The 22,050-nt window shown below is 34.1% G+C and overlaps 4 protein-coding genes across 4 annotated transcripts in view; 1 reads left to right on the top strand and 3 right to left on the bottom strand.

Annotated features, from left to right (window-relative positions):
• LOC143630866 (uncharacterized protein At4g33100-like) overlaps positions 1-22,050 on the top strand; it is a 70,965-nt gene that overhangs the window by 21,272 nt on the left and 27,643 nt on the right. The window lies entirely within an intron of this gene.
• On the bottom strand, positions 6,086-10,081 carry LOC143630864 (uncharacterized). The gene is made up of 13 exons (XM_077099762.1): positions 10,006-10,081; positions 9,267-9,367; positions 8,885-8,946; positions 8,743-8,799; positions 8,361-8,384; positions 8,142-8,246; positions 7,948-8,055; positions 7,802-7,873; positions 7,654-7,704; positions 7,491-7,553; positions 7,281-7,405; positions 7,049-7,196; positions 6,086-6,958 (listed from the first exon to the last, which is right to left on the bottom strand). The coding sequence occupies exons 2-13, from the start codon at positions 9,355-9,357 to the stop codon at positions 6,239-6,241; spliced, it is 1,626 nt and encodes a 541-aa protein (XP_076955877.1). The 5' UTR covers positions 9,358-9,367; positions 10,006-10,081; the 3' UTR covers positions 6,086-6,238.
• Positions 14,477-16,920, bottom strand: LOC143630863 (putative methyltransferase At1g22800, mitochondrial). The gene is made up of 11 exons (XM_077099761.1): positions 16,756-16,920; positions 16,120-16,200; positions 15,963-16,041; positions 15,724-15,865; positions 15,553-15,622; positions 15,399-15,463; positions 15,235-15,313; positions 15,051-15,138; positions 14,885-14,949; positions 14,691-14,780; positions 14,477-14,597 (listed from the first exon to the last, which is right to left on the bottom strand). Exons 1-11 carry the CDS (start codon positions 16,864-16,866, stop codon positions 14,481-14,483), a joined length of 987 nt encoding a protein of 328 aa, XP_076955876.1. The 5' UTR covers positions 16,867-16,920; the 3' UTR covers positions 14,477-14,480.
• On the bottom strand, positions 19,200-21,391 carry LOC143630915 (uncharacterized). The gene is made up of 3 exons (XM_077099802.1): positions 21,185-21,391; positions 19,499-19,613; positions 19,200-19,389 (listed from the first exon to the last, which is right to left on the bottom strand). Exons 1-3 carry the CDS (start codon positions 21,389-21,391, stop codon positions 19,316-19,318), a joined length of 396 nt encoding a protein of 131 aa, XP_076955917.1. The 3' UTR covers positions 19,200-19,315.

Genomic DNA, 22,050 nt, shown 5'->3' with positions numbered 1-22,050 from the left:
AGGTGTTAAGGTTAAGCCTTAAATCATTGTGATCATGTTAATCATATCATTAACATCATATAACCCGATGCACTTTATATTTTTATAAGCTTTGTTCGGTCACCATTATCGAAAGATCACCGGATTAGAGTGATAGTTAATTACAAGTCTGCAAAAGTAAAAGGATCCAGTAAGAATCCAAGATAATAATATGCCCTACCCTGCTACTACAGCTTTCTTCTTTTTCTTAGTTGCCCTAATGGTGGATAGTATTCCTTTTTGCCATGTTCTTGATCTCACATTCGGCCATTATGCAGCATGCATGTTCATCGTGCAGCTTCCCAAGTGCTCCACTTGATCTGGGAATGATCTTCTTATCTTGCTGCATGCACCCCAGCCATGAATTTTTTTATATCTTTAGATTCTTTATTTTTGTTCTTTATTTCCCTTTATTTTTGTTGTCTTTGTATATAGTTTGATACATAACGTCTCTGTATCTCACACCTGTGTCATTAATTAATTATTCAAGAACGAATTGATATAGCTCACTAAAACGTGAATGCATACGATGAATCTGAATTAAATAACTCTCAACCTTATAACCAAAAAAAATATAACTCCAAAAACTAATTAAAAACTCATAAACCATATAATCACAACTTTAATTAGGTTATATAGACCTTAACTCGGTACAATCAGAGATAACTCAAACTCCTAACAAAATAGCAATTAAAACTCACATGTTTATCTACTGATTAGCTATCATAAATTAAATTCAACTCATTCAGTTTATCCATAATTGATTTAACTAAATGTCCAATTCCATAACTCAAAATCAGCCCACTCAACCAACCTGACGCCATCTTGTATTCGAGAGGGTATTACGTCCAACAATTATAGGCCGGCAACAAAAATATCACCTCTAAAATAAATTTCCTACAAATTCGAATTGCCCGTGAACTACTGATTACTTGACTAATAAGCATGACAATGAATGATCACCCTAAACTAAATGAACCATTTCAACAAATTCTGCTAATTAAATGAACCATATTGAAGAGAATTCATATTTTACTTTCTATATATTGAGGACGGAAGCAAATTATTAATAAATTATTGGGCTGTTCATGTTATGAGATTGCATAAGCATACTTTATTTACTTTTTTTCCATCATTGATATGATGGCCCCATGGTGGCATTCCCTTCTTATCCTATCTTCAATCTTCATCTCAATTTCAGCCATACTTTCCTGCATGGTGCTCCACTTGATACCTCCAGAATGATCATCTTGTTAATTGTATTGCTGTGTACACCCCAACTATCAAAACCTTATCTACTAGTTTCTTATAGTTTTTATATAATTTTCTTTCATATATTAACATGCAATCATGAAGTAGCAACTAGCTTGATTTGAAATGGTTGCTCGATGAACTCATTGTAGAATAATAAAAACCATGTAAGCTGTAATGTATTATTGATGAACTATATATAATAGTATAATAGAGATAAATACAAGAAAACATAATCAAATACAATCACGAAACAAAATCTGTTCTATAATATTCGCTAATAAATATTCTCAAATTCTCATGAACTAGTCTTTTAAAACATACATTAACTAGCTTTTGTCCCCGTATTACGGGGTTGATTTACATTATTCATTTCTAATATTTATATTTTTTTAGAATTTTAATTTTATTTATTGTAAGAAAGTTAATGATATACTTAGGATTTAATGATGAAAGGGTTTTACAAATAAATGAGATGTAATAACCTGGTTTAAAATATATCTGGGTTTGGTGAGACCCATGATCCATTTTTTTTACTATAAAATTATTTCTTAATTATACATAATATCTTTTTTTTTAAATCGGATATTAATTTTTAGTATATCCCTATATTATAGGATTTTCATATCAGATATTTAATAAGATTAATTTTTAATATAATGAGATGTTAACCCGTTTCAGGGCTGTCTGGGTTTTGTGAGACCCATACCCCTGAATTCGGGTCAAATGCATGAGAATCCTTCATTTTTAAATAAAACAATCTGGTGGCTTGAGAGAACTTAGGGAGGTTTCGTTTATATATATTTTTAAGATAAGATAAGATAAGATTTAACACTTTAATTTTTCTAAATTAATAATTTTAAGAAAATATGATGCCATAACTAAATAAAATATAGAGCCAAAAGTTATAAATTATTTTTGAAATGCGGTCTGGCCGCCAGATCGATCTGATTCTCCGGTTCAATCAACCCAAGTGGTAAACCGGACAGTTCAAACGGTGATGGTTTACGTTACAAATATCACCTATTGACAGTTACCGACGGATCTCATCCATAGGTATTACCAACAAAATTCTTATATAGTAAAGACGCAAAACCTATAAATAGAAATAACACTAGAAACAAACAACTGATACAAAGAACGACTTACGGAAATATAATAAGCAGTAGTTTCTTTCAATAAGTTGTAGTAATTAAGGCCTTGAGTCCACATAATTTCTTCATGGCCTTGGTATCAATAGCATACTGCAGTGTAGTACTGATACCGATGCCTCCCCCCCCCCCCCCCCTCCTAGGTCAATTTCACTATATTTCTATCCCAGTTACGACTAGTTTTCATCCTACCAAATCTTTGTCGTTTTGGTGAAAACTACGTAAAATCTTGACACGATAATCATGGAGCTTGAGCTTTAACTAGCTACACATACATACAAGTAAAATGGTTTAGCATAAGCTTCATAAGCATCCAGAGGGTCAAACGAGTAGCAATTGCGACAAAAACACTGCTAAACTCCATGGGCATGCATGAGTAATTTTATTTGCCTATTAAGAGATTTATCAGAGACCCCTTAGCGAGAGATCGCCAACGGTTGCCTGTCCAATGGCTAACAACTAGGTGGACCATCCGGCGAAGCCAATATGATTACCAATGGTTCATCGACGTATTGCTTTATAACAAAAGGACGAAAACTTTCTCTACAAATCCGTCGGCAACAGATAATTCCAAATAACAATGTGAAATAAATTTTATTTATATTTTCCTGGAAATTTAATACAAATTGTCAAAATTAATACAAAATATACACATTTTACTTTAATTATAGAAATTGATTCAAATATACAAATTTAATATTAATTATAGAAATTAATTCAAATATGGAAATTTAATTAATACAAATTACAAAGAATATTAATTCAAATCTGCAAATTTAATACAATGTTTGAAAATTAATACAAAAATCAGAATCTAAAGTTAAGTTATGAAATTACAATAATTTTACACTATCATTTGTAAAGTGTGTATGATTCGATTGTGACTTCCTCGGTAGCTCAGTGGTAGAGCAGTCAGCTGTAACTGTTTGGTTGTAGGTTCGAATCCTATTTGAGGAGATTTGAAAATCTGGCACGTGTATATATAGTGATCGACTTCATATGTATCTCTGGTAATCTAGCTAGTATGATACTGTGATTTACACCAAAAACTTACAAACGTGTCATACAATCAAATAGTCTAAAAAATTAATACTAACTAAGAATATAAATGATGAAGAAAAAAATGCAGGCAAATAACTAATAGAATGCTATTTCATTATATATTCTCCTTATAAAAATCAAGACAGCAATTTGTTGACATGCTAACATGATAGAATATATACCTGCTAGACAAAGATCAGTTATTTTATATATATGTTGATCAATTTGAGTTACTATTGTATTTAATTAAGATTTGTGCTTTTATCCTGATAAAGAGAGTGCTGGGGATGACAGATAGAGGGTGAGCACACATAGTTTTACGCATACATACGCAAGAAGACCATGGGTGCTCACTCTCTTCTGTCACCACCCATTTACCTTTATAGCGTAATTGCGTGCTATCATATCAACATAGACGAAAAAATACACGTATGCTGTTGCTAGGCATAAAAACCCATTGAGAAATGAAAACTAGAGCTATTTTGGTTTGTGGTGGTACTGTTTCATTGTGTTGGAGTTCACTTTGCAGGTTAGAGATTGGAGTTTGGCATCCTATATATATATAGACTTTTCAAAGTGCATTCCATGCCCTTGGGAATAAATGTTGGCTGGCTTATCTCATGATTCTCTTTTTCTAATGTATAATTTATTAATGTTTTAGTTTCACATATCAATGTCTGAGTTTATGAGGGAGGGAGAGGCGATAAATTATTTAATTATTTATATTCCTGTATTTATGAGTTCCCATTTACCATATTGGTCACTTTACATATGTTTTATTCTCAATGATAATATATAATATAGGCTTAAATTATACAATATATACTCAATGGGGAAGCTTGTATATGGCCCAGCTGACCCCGACCACCCCCGTTAATTTCTTGCTCAAAAATAATATTATATGTGTTTCGTCATAAATTATGTATACGTAGTGTAAATTTACCTATATTCATCCAATCTTCGCCATTGTTTATACTTATGCTAGTTAGCAACTATGCAACACGCATAGTTACTATTCATTTGATGCAACAACCAACACAAGGCGAATTGGCGACTCATAAGTTACAATAATGTTAGATGGCTCACTAGTACGCGCCACTTCTCCTCACTCACGTGAGACGAGTTTGAATCCTGACATCCATGTGCTCTATGGACTTAACAAACTAATTACTTGTGAACATATTTGTGTATGGGACACAATTGTACTCAACATTCGAGCCATAAATGCACATGTAACGTATGCATCCGACATTGTAGTATGGTCTTATATACATTATAAACAAGACAATGTACTTGAACACATTCGTATGCATTCAGTACATATATGAGAGAGTTATGTCCCTAGCCACAAACTAGAAATCTAATCTTAAGCATTGTATGTTAGTTTGTGATGATGATTCCGTTGTGTAAGTGTCTCTCATCATGTTGTTAGGATTCCTTATAATCCGTTGTGTACGTGTCTCTCATCATGTTGTGAACAGTGTTGTAATAATCGCAAGTTGGCTGGTGAGCTATGTAGGGACTAACGATTAATCTATAGCGTCTAGGCAGGATTTGTACAACCATATATGTGAACTTGATTATATGTTGTCACACGTAGCCCTAAACATCCTTGAAGAGTGGAGAATGAGGAGAGTGCTTACATCACACCATTTGATTCCATATTCTTCACCACATATTTTGTATATAATAGATCATATATCTTGTTTCACAAAGAAAAGAAAGAAGTAGAAGATACGATTACTTCTAAGGTCAAATGGCATAATTTAGATTTCTAGAATCCATTTAGATTTCAACTTTCCCACAAGCAATAATTGGTAATATCATATTATAAAAGATGCTACAACATGGATAATGTGTCTCCTAAATTAGAATCACAATGCACTAGTGTTCAATGCAAATTTTTTCTGTCATTGGATAAATTTATGTTTATAGAATAATAAAAACCTAATAGGTACTTTGTACACAATGATCATTAATTATTTAATTTATAAGAATATGATTATATATTATTAACAAACTCTAATGGAACCCTAAGCTAATGTTTAATATGATAAATCCCTAACTATTTATCTCTGTCATATCTTTCATGGTGCTCCACTTGACATTTTAGAAAATATTCTCCTACATCTTCCTTCACCATGAAATTTTTTATCCATCATATTACAAAATCTTAAAGTCACAAGATAACATTGCGAGTGTATTTGGGGAGTCAAGTACGCTATCAAAACGTCATATTAATATATCTCAATCGTCCTTGGCATGCCCGAAGAGGAGTAAGCCATCATTTCTTCCTTCTTTTTACTAAGGAAGTACTTATCTTTCCACATTTTAGCATATAAACCCTTTTTTGAGACTTTACCATCATCCCATAAGTGATATTAGAGATGACTTGAGAAACTTACCCATTTTTAAGGACACGATCAAGGATAAGTTAAGGCATATGATCAATGTTAATGACTTTTAAAGGAGGGTGTGTATTTGATTTAGCTTTCTCTTAGGTGTTATTTTTCTCTTCAATATGTTGTTGGCCTTTGCATCTTATTACAACCAAGTATCATTTGAAAACTAATAACAATAATAAGATATCAATGATTCATTACAAGCTAATCAAGAAATTTGTATATAATCCTTCCATAATCCATAACACCAATAATCCAATATATCATTACAAATATGATATGAAAGAATAAAAATATATTATCCTTTCCAAAAAAATTAAATTAAACTCTTTCTTGGAAGAAGGTAAAAAGACAACAAAAATATGCAAAAGCTGCTCACTTAGCATGGAAGTACATGATGTTTAATGCTGGATTTTCAATGTCATCTTCTTTGATTCTACCCTCAAACCATTTATTAATTGTGCCACCATACGGGTTTTCGTTAATCATGTTGTTTGGCCATTTATCAACCAACTGAAAACCAAAACAAGATGCAGCCGAAAGTATAGATTCCTCCTCAACCCGACGAAAAATATGGCATAATATAAACGCAGGTTTAACTCCCTCTTCGTCACCTTGACTACTTGAAATCAACTCTTTTGCGGTTTCGAATAATGGCATAATCGCTTCAGCAACATAAGTCACATCGGTTCCAATAATAACATCAAAACCCTTGTTGTCACTTAGCTTCTTGACAGATTCTATATGTTCTTTGTCACCCCAATTTAGTTTCTTGATATGTAGCTTTGATAATAAAGATTTATCAAGATTTGAAGTGACGTTTTCGTTGAGAAGTTCTAGTGCTTTGTCGTCCCCATCCGTGGGGACCACAAGGTGGGCGGTTTTAGAGGCAATCATTGAGCAGATTCCTCCACAACCGGACCCGAGCTCTAAAACGTTTTTACCAGAAACGATGGTTTGGTTTAGAGCAAGAATCGAGGCCATGAGTCGAGATGATTCCCATAACATTAAACCGGTTGACTTGCAGGTGTGTTGGAATTCTTTGGAAAGTAGTTTGATTTTAAAGTTCCAGTCTTGTAACTTCAACTCCATAATCTGTTGCATTGGAATATACATTGGAATATAATTATATAAATAAAGAAAATGATTGTTCGATGATCATTGGAGTCAAAAGAAAATGCTGACCTCATCCCTTGATGAAGAAATGCCAAACATATCAAAAGCAAATCCTTCAGATATATCAACATCACATCCGTCTTCGGGCTCATTTGAGATTTTAGGTATCTCAAGATTATTATTATTATTTAAACGGAAAGCAGCTTGTAACCATCGCCTACGTTCTCAAACCAGTAAGAACCCAAAAACATACATAAATTCATTTACCGTTGATTATATTTTTTAATGTAACATTACTTACCGATTCATTACAATTTCACGTGAACGATTTTCTACTTGCTTGCAACACACGCCACATTCTTCAGTGCTGAACCCATTTTCTTGAAATAAACTTTTCACGAAATCTTCAGAGAAGTAGAATGCACGCTGAAACATTATGTGCAACAAAAAAAGTGTAAAAAATAAATTTTGTTAAAACGCTAAAATATCCCAAATTGGAAATCGAACTTACAGTTCCATCACCTCTAACAAAAAAATTCTCACTGATCTTCTGATCCTTACAAGTAAGCCTTTCCTTTTGGGTGATTGTACCAATTAAGCAATAAAATTAGTTATTCGGAACAGTTATGTTCACATAACTGAATATAAATTTAAATATTAAAATATAGAAGAACCTGAGCAAGATCTCCAGTAGCATAGTCACGGAATAACACATAAGCATTTGGCTACATATGATAACAATTCATTAGAAATTTTGATTCTAATGAAGCATTGAAGGCAAAGATTCAAATCATTATATTAAGAAACATAATCATAACTTACTTTCATAATTTTCTTGATGTTCTGCAATACCAGAGGCATCTTCTCAGGCGATACTGCAGATAAGACAAATATCTATTTAACAAGTCAGTCAATAACTTAACGTTGACCCTAGAAGCAACAACATTTTAAAAGTTATAATGCAATACCATTGTTATAATGTCAACTGAAGATGGTGGTATATGGTTCAGCAGGTCATCACTTGTTAAATCACATGCAAATGCATTTATCTTTGACTCATTAAAATCTTTATGTGCCTGTAGCAATATATAAACTTGTTACATGTAAATATTTATGAGTAAGTGTAACTATATGTAGATGGAGAATATTAAGAATAAATAACCTTGACCAAGTCAACGGCACGAGGTGAGAAGTCACAAGCATGGATATATAAAGCAGGGTAGGTAGCCGCTAAAGGAAAGATGGTGTTACCAGCCCCACATCCAACCTACAAATAAATGTAAGCAAAGATTATTCCAAACATGATATGAGATTTTAAAAACTTTTGCATGATAACAGTTCTATAGTTATTTAGTGATATTATAAAAATAAAAATATTTACCTCTAGAACAACCTTTACTTCTCCCTCCTGAAATAGCAAACTAATGTTTCAGACTTCGTAGATCCTTCTAGAACTTGTGTGTGTATATGTTTATATGTAAGGGTGGCGATTGATTCAAATGAGAACCACTAAATATTAGGACCGAAAGGAACCATCTTATTCACTACAAAATACATGTATTTCATCAATGAATACACTATTTGTAGAACCATTATAATTTTATAGTGTAATTCATTAGTGAATAAAATGATTGCTAATGGTTCTCATAATACTTAAGTGTTCTCATTTGAATCCACCACTATATATAGAGAGGGTCATTCCGTACATATATATTATTAATTATCGTTAACCTTAAAATTAAAGTAAAGTAAATACTCTGTACACTCACAGAAAAATAGTGTCCCCACTCTTTATCCAAGTAATGCCTATCCTTGAAGAACTGAAATTATTAATCATGAACAGGAATTAACAATCATAACAATATACAAGCTAAATTATAATAATGAAGGGGCAGGCAAACCAACCCGGTCTTGATGTCGTTTGTAGAAAATATCCCAATATTTCTTAGCATCCTTTTCATATTTTTCTATCAAAAACAACTCAAATTTAGAATAATTAAACCTTCAACACCAACCTGCAATCATGTGTTTATTAGACCAAGCATAGTGGAACATTTTGGCCGGCGTTTTGGCCAATACCGCCCCCTCTATCGTTTTGGGGCGTTTCCGACTCCAAAAACTCTCCCAGCATTGTGGAGAAAACGCTAGTTGAATAAAATGGTGGGGCCAAGATGAGAAACCAGCCAATAGAATGAGTGTGTGTGTGTGGGGGGGGGGGGGGGGGGGGGGGCGTTGTGGACATTATCCACTACGCAAGGTCTTATATGTTTCTATACAAGAAAGGTACCTTTCCAGAAGGGAGTGACTTCATCATTTTGTGTAGAATATATCTGTATCTTCGGTTGTTGCAGACTGTTGTCTGATGCGTAAGAAGTCATTCGCAAAGCACTGAAAAACAAAAACATATTCACAATCACAGTCATTTCAACTGCTGAAGAAGCAACGCATAGACGTGTAAACGAGCCGAGCCAAGCCCAAGCTCGGCTAATTTAATTTACATAGAGCTCGAGCTCGGCTCGTGAGTAATTTTTCGAGCTCAAGCTCAAGCTCGGCTCTGGCTCGATTAGTTTCCTATTTATTATTAATTAACTTATCTATATTCAAAATTATTTATATACATATATTATATATATTTAAAATATAAATTTATAAATAACAGATATATATTATTTAGTTATTTTTATCATAATTTTATATATAACGATAATTATTTAATAAAACTTATATAAATAACAGGATTAATGACAGCTCGATTCAAGCTTGGCTCGTTTACCACCCCTAGCAACAATAATAAAAAGCAGGAGTAAGAACAAACCATCCAGCAAGATCAAACTTGCTCGATAAAACCCTAAATCTACCAATACGATTCGATACAAACATGTTACCAATTCCACATTCAATCACACATCCAAAGCAATCAAATTTGATCAGTTGTAGCATGAAATGAAACAATTACAACATTCAAATCATCTTACAGCAATAGTAATTAGCAAAATTTTGCAATTCAGGGTTTTTGAAGAACTTACGTTGATGGAGTTTGAGGGGTTTATGGAAATTAGGTTTAGAAGTTAGAACCCAAGTTTTGGCCCATCTTATAAACGGGTCGGTTTTAAATTATTTTAGTAAAAGATTTTTAATATTAGTTTTAAGAATAAAATTTTATAATCACGTAAATGTGTTAACATAATATTTCAAAAGTGAATTGATAAAAGAGTGTGGCAAACTTGGGGACTTGCTTTAAAAGCGTTACGATCGGGTTAAAAATAAATTTATCGTAATATTTTTTTATGAACTATACGAATATTGGACTACAACAGCACTGTAAGAGGAAAGTGTTAGTGTGGGAGGAAAGATAGAGAAGCATTTGATATGATATGATTATACTTGTGGCGCATTAAAAATAATGTCTATGTATAACAAATTATAATAATACTTGTAACTTATAAGTAACAGAGTCATTAATATAAAAATAAAAAAGGCATGTGGCATCTTATGTTTAGTTTTATGCTTCATTGTTCCTAGGAATTGGTGACTATAAAAATAACATTCACAATCATAAGATACATATCTTATTTTATATAGATTTTTAGATAAATGAGCATTTAAACTCTTATTTTTGGGCAAAATAGTTAATTTGATTTGATTTATGACTACTCACTCTTATAATCAGGTGGGTGAAAGTTGTAGGTTTTAAAAGAATATTATTCAGATGAGTCAATCAACTAATTTAGTTAAAATGAGTAGAACAGGTCAAAGTTGTCTCAAGTCTAGTACAGACAACTCTCTAAATCGTTTATCTAGATGTTTAGATTATTATTTTAATAATATTGTTTCTTCAATCATAACTAACCCATCAATTATAGATAAAAAAAAGAGAGTGGAAAAGTAAACGTTTCAAGAATCCAACACAACCGTGTTAACTATTTAATAATAACATGTTATAACTGTTAACATCACCATTATCATATCATCATCATTATTATTCATGTTCAAACACACATTAACTAGTTGTAGGAAATAGAAGAAAAGTAGAAAATAAGATGGTAGCTAATAAATTTGCATCTTATTACATTAATAAAATGTAGTTGAAAGCAAAGCAGATAATTTTATAATCTGGAAAAAAAAAACAACAGCAAACAAACAAACAAACTTACTTTGGGTGCATTGTTAACAAATGCTTCCAAGTCTAGAGCTTCGTCATATTTTCCATTCCTCACAATATGCCACTGGAAACTTTAGGCCTTAAGAATAGTAGCCACTGGTTTAAATATTAGCATATATTCTCTACAAACAAATTAAAAACCTGCGTGTCCATAAGCTGAGGAATTTCAAAAGTCAAGCAAAGTACTATGATTTGCCAGCAATGTTTGGTTCATCTTTTTCTTCTCCAATATATTTTCTGCAGATTCAATGAACTCAGAGCAGCCAGATGTAAGCTTTGGAACCTCTGCAATCTGCACAAGAAACAATTTATGACTTCAAATTTTAACTTTAACAACAGATAAAGTATGTAAGCAAAGACAACACATTTTACAATTGATGCAATTATGTAGAATGAGAATGAGAAAGAGAATACCTTTTACAATCCTAATCTAATCTAACTTGTCCCCAAATTTGCATGGCTTGATATAAAATGTCACTTTGTATACCATAAATATATTTTACTCATTATTAAGGACTTCCAACTCAAAGTATGTGTTAGTGGTTTGAAATTTTGAATCATTCATTCTTCGGCATAACAACTAACAAGCTATCTTTTATATAGTCCAGTCCTTTAATCATGCAGAATCTGATATTCATCATCTTCTCTTGTTGGTTGGTTATCTTGATGCTTGAGAAAGTAAAGTTTAAAATAAACTTTTTGGATTTCTTAGCATCATCTATCCAAAACACCTTATTATAAAATACAGTATCTATCCGGAAAACCTTCTTATAAAACTTTTTGGGCTTTCATTTGTTCGTTTGAAAACGGTCGCTTTAGTTTTCACTGAACAAGGCTTACAGCGACTGTCTGCCTTGTATATTAACTAAACAGGGTTATTAGAGACTCGTGAGATGATTAAGGAGGCGATTCCTCCTTCTAGTCTTCTTTTACTCATTGTGGTCTCCATTTGTTCGTTTTGGCTTTCATTTGTTCGTTTGAAAACTGTCAATTCTGTTTTAACCGAACGAGGCTAGCAGCGACTGTCGGACATTTGTTTTTCACTAAGCGAGGCATTCCGGGACTCGTGGGATGATTAAGGAGGTGATTTCCTCATTCTAGTCTTCTTTTACTCGTTGAGGTCTGCATTTGTTCGTTTGGGCTTTCATTTGTTCGTTTGAAAACTTTCCCATTTGTTTTCACTGAACGATGCTAGCAACGAGTGTCGGGCCTTTAATTTTCACTGAACGGGGCATTCGGGGACTCGTGGGATAATTAAGGAGGTATTCCTTCATTCTAGCCTTATTTTACTCGTTGCAGTCTCCATTTGTTCGTTTGAGCTTTCATTCGTTCGTTTGAAAACTGTCGATTATGTTTTCACTGAACGAGGCTAGCAGAGACCGTCTTGCCTTTTTATTAACTAAACGGGGCATTCAGGGACTCGTGAAATGATTAAGGAGGTGATTCCCTCATTCTAGTCTTCTTTTACTCATTGCGATCTCCGTTTGTTCGTTTGGGTTTTCATTTGTTCGTTTGAAAACCGTTGATTCTGTTTTAACCGAACGAGGCTAGCAGCGACTGTCGATCATCTGTTTTTCATTAAACGGGGCATTCAGAGACTCGTGGGATGATTCATGATGTGATTGCCTCATTCTGGTCTTATTTTACTCTTTGCGCCTTTGCGGTCTCCGTTTGTTCGTTTGAGCTTTCATTTGTTGGTTTGAAAACTTTCCCGTCTGTTTTCACCGAACGAGGCTAGCAACGACTGTCAGGATTTTAATTTTCACTGAAAGGGGCATTCAGGGACTTGTGGGGTGATTAAGGGGGTGATTCCTTCATTCTAGTCTTATTTACTCGTTGCGGTCTCCATTTGTTCGTTTGAGCTTTCATTGGTTTTTTTGAAAATTGTCGCTTCTGCTTTCACTAAACAAGGCTAGCAGCGACTGTCGTACTTTTGTATTAACTAAATGGAGTTATTAGAGACTCATGGGACGAATAAGGATGTGATTCCCTAATTCTAGTCTTATTTTACTCATTGCGGGGTTGTTGTAGAGGAGGCAGAAGCCCCTCATTATGAGAGACAGTAAAATTTGTCGAACTCGATTTTCTTGTAAAATTTACATCGAAATGTGGGTAAAAAAAATATATCATAACTACTGTTTTAATTTATATGATATCCTTCAAATTAAAAGGATATAAGAAAAAATAACATTTATGTGTGAATGAAAGATTAATTGATGAAAGTTAACGGATTATCTAATTTACTCAACTGTATGTTTAAAAGAAAGATATCAACATATAATAACAACTTAGACAGATTATAATGATAAAATCCTGTTTTGCAACCAAAAGCAAATACAAAATAATATATTCTGAGTGATGGTCTCACAAGAACTAGAACAGTGTCACTTTAATACATACTAACAAAGTTAAACCCCACAAAATACCAGCAGAACAAGCAGCAGCCTTTGAATCATACATGTAGTAAGGATACGGGTAACTGTTTTGCCTGAAACCAGCAGCAGCCGGCGTCGAAGGAAAGTACACGAATCCTGGAGATGGTGGACCGTGGTTGTTACCACCAGATGAAACATAAGTTGGTGGCGGTGGAGCTATACCTAGCGGTGAATCAAAATAGTAAAACCGTGGTGGCGGTGGCCCATTGTGGACCGGAGTTGGAGACCGAGGTGGCTTGGACGAAACAGCAGGCGGAGATGGTAGTGGTTTGAATGTGACCGTGGTTGGAGATGGTGGTGTTTTGAAGGTGACAATAGGCGGAGATGGCGGTGGCTTGGTGGTGGTAGATGGCGGTGATGAACATACAGGAGCGCAGGTGTTGCATAATGAACCTGTAAAGTCGTCCGCCGCTACTGTCGCTACGACGAATATCAACAGGAAAAAGAGCTGTTCCATATGCATATTGTGTTGTTACTTTCTTTTTGCAGATTGTGGGTTTTGAGTGATATTTAACATTTCTTTCTGCACAATCAATCTTATGTTACACACAACAGTATTAAAGTTTAGATTCTTGAATGCTATCATCAGTATCAAACTAACACTTTTTTCTACTTCTAATTATTTGATTCTAACACAAGGTATTCAACTTTAATATTTTGCTTTAACTAACTTTTCTTTATGGCTTGAAAGTGTAACTGTAGCAAGAAATGATGATTCTGTTGTAGTGATTTCATGCATTTATTACATTTTACTTTTCAAAATGTCTTTTAACAGATCTACATACAGACATTGTTTCTTAATATCAACATACAGTTTTCAAATGTTTGTTAGATATTAAGAAACGGTATTCGGATGTCTAAAACTCCTAAAAAAACAAAAGCCCGTTGGACCTTATGCCACCGTTCATGAAGTTTGACTGCCAAATTCCTTTTGGATGTCTTTAAAAGACACGGTAGCAGATCCACGCCTCTTGGCTTTCTGTTGAGACTCGTGTTCCCTCCATCCAGTCATATATATCACCTGACCCGAAAACACGTCACAAAATGCAATAATCAGTATATAAAAAAGAAGACTTATTTTCAATAATAATGAGGAAGTGGACAAAAAAAATACCTGAAAAGTTGCAGGGATGGTTCCATCTTCTGCTGCAAACATGGACTCATAAACAGCTGCCGTGGCTAAAGCAGTGTCCCGTTTTAAGAGCTAAAGACATTTGCGCAAAATAATTGAAAACATAAACGTAATAAATAAGATAAACCGCTACAAGATTGAAAATAAATAAGAAATGAAAGACAAAAATTTCTTACTTTGATTCTGTTTACAAGAGCATTAGTTTCGCCCATTGCCCGCAAATGCTCTATTAGCTCCAAAGCTAAACCATGAAACGAATTAACATAATAAGATATTGAAATTGAAATTTTCAAAATTAATATTTACAATATAAGAATAAAAGAATATGGAGAGAATGCTCACCACTATTATATCTAACCTGGTATTCATCAACATCGACCCCTGGAAGAGTGAATCCTGCCCTGGTCAATAGATTGCCTGCGTCTCGCACCTAGGAAAACAACCAAAACAGTAAAATAAAGTCACCATAATGACAGGTTTATGCTTTAATTATGATTACAAAAACAATATTATGAAAATAATATACTTGTGCTAATGGTGATACTCGTGGACTCACGCCGCCTTCACGCTCCATGTGTGCTATAGTGCATGCAATTCTCAGCTCTCTAAAACAAATTAATCAAAATTGGACACCACGTGATGGAAAAACTGTCACTTTATAAAAATAATAAATAAATAAAGAAAACTAACTTTAATGTTTCTCCACCGAAAATAGATGCCAAAAATAAGCCATCAGGTTTTAATGCCAACCTACTCTGTTACACATATAGGTTGTCTTAAGGATAAAAAATGTAATTAACTTTAAAAAAAAAAGGAAATGTTACATTTCTAAAGAAGCATAAACCTGTATCATTGCACCAGGAAGATCATTTGTCCAGTGGAGGCCCAAGCAACTTATAACTAAATCAACCGAACTTTAACATCCACAAATAACAATAAAAGTAAGTAAATGTTTTAAAAACCAAGACTTATGATATGTGAATCATGAAGATTATAACAGAATAACTAAGCATACCTTTCTTTCATAGGTAAAAATTCTTCATCTCCTACCATAAATGAAGTTTCAATGTTATCACTAGATAAATCCTTTTCAGCATCTTCACACAATTTCACCATGTCAGGCGATGAATCCATCATAATTAGCTTTTCTATGCCACCTAAATCATCAAAAATCATCACATGTGCTTAATCACATCTTAATGTTTCGCAACTACAAATCTCTTTCAAGAAACAAAAATATGATTAAAGTCTCACCACGTCCACGTACAGAACGCCTAATTGCATCCAACGAACCTCCCAAACATAATGCACTAGGAAATGTCTTCTTCACATCCTGGAAAAAGAAAGCTAACCACAGAATTAAAACTTATTTTACAAATACAAAAATAAAAATTATAAAAAATCGTGTAACCTCCAAGCGATCAACGAGGTTATCAGCCACGGTATTAACCAAAGAATCTTGCCTATTCATCAACCACGCAGCCCGATCACGCTGTCATAAAGTAAAAATAACTAAACATTACAAAAATAATACTCAAAACTAGAGTTGTACAAACTGGTTTCAAACCCTAAACTGTTCGGTCGGATCAACAAAAGTCAAAACCAGTTTATGATCGGTCTTGGTCAGGTTGAAACCGGTTTCTTGACCAGTTTCAGTTCGGTTAACCAATTTCGGTAGAGAGAATTACAAACCAATTACAAACCTACGGTTTCTATATAATCAGTTTCAGTTCAATTTTCTTTTCGGATCGGTTAACTGGTTTATTTGCCCACCTCTACTCAAGACAACCGAAAACGAGTTCAAGTTCACCAATGCATATATTCAGTGAAATGTTAACTTAGGCAAAAATACATAACTCTATAATAATATGTCTTCAATATGAGGGCATAATTATAACCAAACACTCTAAATTTGGGGATCTAGATCAATATTCAAACTGTCAGTTATAAAATCAACAAATTAATTACGAATTTGAAGTAGCTGTGAAACACGTGGCATATACAGTAGCGTATGAGTATGAAATGGAATCGGAGAATTGAGCTTAACTTGTTTACGTTTGAGGTGGCGATCGAAGATTTGGAATCTAGAGCTCGGAATGTTAGTTTCCGCTGTGCAAAATGATCTTCTCAGAAAGCTGCGAATTAGGTTTCCGTTCATTTTGTTCTGATGGATGACGGAGTCACGGCAGTTCCGGTGAGAGACGCAACACGTGCACCGTCGTTGGGGTCTATATTTTTATTTTTTGTACTTTTATACTTAGCGTTCGTGTAACACGATTGGGCTAAAATCCGGGTGGGCTCAATCAAATCTTTCATTGTAATTGTGTTCCCAAGTTTCATTTAAAGGAGGAAAATGAGGGATATAAAAAATTTATTATGTTCTCGAGTTTTATTTAACAAAGGAAAATATAAAATGGGTGTTCTCAAATTTCATTAAGGGAAAGAAAAAAATCGGGAGAGAAAATAAAGATTAAAATAAAAGAATTTGTATATTTTCAAATTAGAAAGATTTTGAAGGAAAGAAAATTAAAGAGATAGAAAAAACATTATTTTCATAAATGAACTCGGGAACACAACGACATGCCACAAGTGGAAATTTAACTTGGGTCTTCATTGGAGAATCCAAGCTTTTATCATGGTATATGAAAGTCTTGTTTGATAAATTTGGTGTTTGTTTTTAGAAAATCAAAATTTAGGTTATACTTTTTTTCTAATGACAAATTCCTTTAATCTTTGTTTGTAGGACTTTGAACCCAAAACATTTCCTTTCCATACTCAGCTGTTTAAAGGTCTTGTTTTTGTCAATGGACCACCATCCCATTAAAAGTTGTATTGGAATAGAATAAATAAGTCTCGTTGAAAGTTAAAAGGAGTTATGCAAGAGTAGCCGCTTAATTGGTGTAAGGAACGAGACACTCTTCAACAATACAAGAGTTTCGATTAATCGAATAAAGGAGGACATCAAAAGTTGTACCATCTTAAGGGTAAAAAATACAAATGATTGGCCGGACTTGATTGGGATAGTTGGCGTAACTTCACTTTTTGAATTTGTGTAACTTGTTGGTGTTGTAGACAGATAAGAACAGAAGCATGCACATTATTAACTGGAAATTTTAATGAAAGGTGGATAAATAATAAGGGAATACAAAGAAAGGTGGATACATTAATGTCTTTCTGAAATATTTTTATAATACTTCTCACACACTTTGTTTGATGGTTATGCTTCATGTAGATACAATGGTCAAAACTTATATATTGGGGCAAGCTATTTGGGTAGTATTTTCATATAGTGTCATAGTGTATTGTTGTTGATTATTGTATCCACAAATCACTTCAACATTTACAATGTGAACCGGTAATTGCAAACAACGAACATTAATTTCAAATTTGAAGGGGCTGTGAAACAAGCGGTTGTGAATCAGTGTGTATAAGCGAAATGAAATCGGAGAATTGAACTTAACTTCTTCATGTACAAGGCGGCGACCAAAGATTTAGACTTTAGAGCTCTGAGGATTGCCATCGATGCCATCTATTTACAAGCGCACAAAGCTAGAAGCACTGTTTTAATGTTTTATTCGTCGGTTGCGTGTTTACATTACCATGATGCTTTTGGATTTGTACACTACATGGAATGTTCCATGTACAATAGACCATAGACATGCGTATTAGAAGTCTAAAACATTAAGGGCGCGTTCGTTTCACAGAATTCGTGGGAATTCAAAGGAATTGGAATTAAAATCCCATGACATGGCGTGTTCGTTTCGTTGGAATTGGAATCTTAATTCATGGGAATCTAAAATGGTATGTTCGGTTGTCAAGAGATTGGAATTGAAATTGGAATTCAATTCCTTCAAATTCCTTTAAATCAAGGGATTCTAAATCCTTCCAAAATGTGGAGGATTTCAAGTTAATTCGTTGGAATCTTTTCTCGAGTTTTTTTTTTTAACGAGAACAACGGCGGAAACATTTTGTCCTCAAAAAAATATTCAAAAATAATAATAAAAAATTCATAACTCAAAATATAAATCGAAAACAAAAAAAAATAAAAAAACTAAAATGTTTCCGCCGTTGTTCTCGAAAAATAAAAAAAAAAACTATTCCAATTCTTTGGTCAAACGAACACATCAAGAATGGAATGGGATTTCAATTCCTTCAAATTCCAATTCCCATTGGAATGTTTAGATTCCAAATCCAAATCCAAATCCTTCCGATTCCAAATCCTATGCAAATTCCAAATTCCATTCCATTCCATTCTGTGAAACGAACGCGCCCTAAATGAAGTTTGAAGAAAGAATTGGAAAAGATAGTGAAAATGAAAAGATAAAGAATGAAGTGATGTAAGTTTTCATGTTGTATGTTTGCATGCACAGTATAGTCATATACACTAACCATGTAAATAGGGGTGTAAACAACCCAAGCCGCACGGGATCTATTTGAGATCAGTTAGCTAAAAGCTTAACTTAGTGCTTTAGAGCATGTACAGATATGTAAATATCAAAACATAATAAACTTGGCATTTACTGTAATAACAAGACGTGAAAGTGTAACATGATCATACATCAGTCACTTTAGTACAAAAACACCTAAAATTGAAACACTCGCCTTAATCAGCGGACGGTCCAGACTTTGTCTTCTTGTCCTAACCCAAGAGCCTTTTGAGCATTTGCAATACCTTGAGGATCTGCCAAAATAATCCCACATTTCAACACGAATAAATTTATACAATAATAACTTGTTCATGACACCATCATACATGTGGTTAGATAATTGAAAATTTGATGCGTACTTACCATAAAACTGTGTAAAGATGCGAGTGAAAAAACTTGGGTTGCGAGAAACATTGTATTGCATTGAATAAGGTAGGGGTTTGACGACCGTATCAATGCTGAACACCCGCTGCAGGAACTGCATTCAAATGAAAGAAAACAATTTCACTAGAAATATAAATAAAAATAACTAATATGAACATAAACACCATAATCTGTTGTTGATATCAGTGTTTCGATAATCTGGTAAGGCTGTTATCAAATTCAAAGCAATGTTGCACAAGTCACTTGTATAACACTCATACCTCCAGTTTTAAAGTATAATATAAACAATAAAAGGTGATAAACAAATATTGATTCTCGATAAACCAGGACCCTACCAATAACGCTGCTATTCGTGGGATACATATACTACTGGGCATAGTTATTAAAAGCCCTCGCTTCTTGCGCCTAGGCCCATTTTTCAGGCGAGGCTCAATAAATGCGCTTCTAGTTCCTAGTCGAGTGCTTTGGCATCGTCTACGCCAAGAACATGAGAAGATAAACACCAAGCAAAAGAAACACTTGGAGTGCTATTAATTCTTAGATCTAGGGAGGTCAAAGGCATTATATTGATACATTTTGTTATTCAAGTTTTGGAATTGCATTTGAATCTTGACTATATTAGAACTTCTGGTAATAATTAGATGATATTAAAAAGAATAGTATTATTTTTCATATACAAAATACATTTTTTATTTTTTATTTTAGTGTGCTTTTTTTCCTTAGGCCCTCGCTTTTTTTGCGCCTTGCCGCCCAGGCCCCAGGTGAGGCCTATGCGCCTTAAGTGCGCCTAGCGCATTTGATAACAATGCTACTGGTTATGGTGGGTTATTGTTGTTGATTCTCGATAAATAAAATGTGAAACAAAGGAAGAACGAGATAAAACTTAAGGATGGCATAGCAGGTCAGACACGACACGATAAGACACGATTACATGTGGTGCTAGACACAAACGCAACACAATAACTAATCGTGACACTTTTCCCAAACACAAACCCGTTTAGAAACATGTTAAACGACACAACCTGTTTGAGGATACGCTAAATATCACACATGTAGTGAAACAAAAGTTCATAAAAGTCTTAACTAATACACAATCCTCAACAAATTTGCTAAGGCAGGGCCAGGACGTAGCTCGTAAGGTAGATAAGGCATATGCCATATATTTATTTATCTTAAATAAAAATATAAACAGTTTTAAACAGCCTGTTTAAGACAGCCTGTTAAGCTCAAACTCAAAACCAATTTGGGTGAAACCGGTTCGGTTTGGTCAACAAAAGTCAAAACCGGTTTATAATCGGTTTCGGTCCGGGTTGAAACCAGTTTCTTACAATGTTACGATTGGTTTCGGTTCTGGTTTTGACCGGTTTTTGCCCGGTTTTGGTCGGTTTCGGTTCGGTTAACTGGTTTGAAACCGGTTTTGGTGGAGAAACTTACAAAACGGTTCCAAACCTGCGGTTTTAATCGGTTCCAAACCAGTTTCTACATAATCGGTTTCAAACCAGTTCGGTTTTCGGGTCGGTTAATCGGTTTATTTGCCCACCTCTAATTTCATACCAGTTAATCTTCAATATCATAATTTCCTATTCCTAATTCCAATTAATTGCTACAAATTAACAACTAAATAAACCAAATACAACAATTGACAAAACGATAACACAATTTCACCTGCCAATTACGCTGGAAGCTGTACCGGAGCTCAGGATCGATTGCGAGCGAATCATCTTCTTCGGCAGCAACGGTTTTAGGCTTCCGCTTACCGGGAACGTGCATAGTAGGTGTACTACCTGGCTGAGCCGTGACTTTGAGCTTGGTGTCTTTGGCGCCGGCGCGCCACGGCGCCGATGCCAGCAGCTCCTTCTTCGTCTTCCCCATTGTCTCTGAAACCCTAGGCTAATCTGTTAACTGTGTGTTTGTATGATGAAAATGAGGTGTGTAGTGATAGATAATTAGATTCGTGAATTTACTTGAAACGTCCTTTAAGTTTCGAGAACTTGTTATAATGGAGTTGGTGTCTCGGTGAATTGCTACCGGACCGTGACTAGTTGGGTATCATTATCAACCGATACTGATACGGGTACCGATTTTTTTTAAATTCTTGGTAGTGATATTGAAATGTTTGGTTTGGTTTCGGTATTGAAAGCAAAATTCAGGAAATAGTGGTATTGTATCGGTACTGAAAACTCAAAACTTGGTACATAATCCGTATCAGTACCCGTTTTGCTCGTCTCTAGTTAATTGTCCTTTTGTTAGAGCACGTGGAGTGGAGTCGTGAAGAAGTATGGAAAAATCAGTGTCAGGTAGGAGCGCCACCTCCTCCCCGTTTTTTCCCGAGTTAATTTTCGTTGGTTTCTAAGAATACAAGCAGGTTTTCAATGAAATGTGAGGCAAATCAAGAACAAAAATGGGGAAGTCGGAATAAATTTGTGGGCTTTTCATCTCGAAAAAGATAACTTGTGAATTAAGATGAATTTTGTAAAGTATTTGAATAAAGACAATTCTTATGTAAGTATTTATCTCAATTCTCATGTGTC

This window comes from Bidens hawaiensis, unplaced genomic scaffold (genome assembly GCF_021521415.1).
Source record: "Bidens hawaiensis isolate Kalapana, Puna unplaced genomic scaffold, B.hawaiensis_p1.1 tig00005851_1, whole genome shotgun sequence".
Lineage (NCBI taxonomy): Eukaryota > Viridiplantae > Streptophyta > Magnoliopsida > Asterales > Asteraceae > Bidens > Bidens hawaiensis.
The sequence above is the reverse complement of the archived record's forward strand: the minus strand, read 5'-3'. Positions and strand labels throughout refer to the sequence as shown.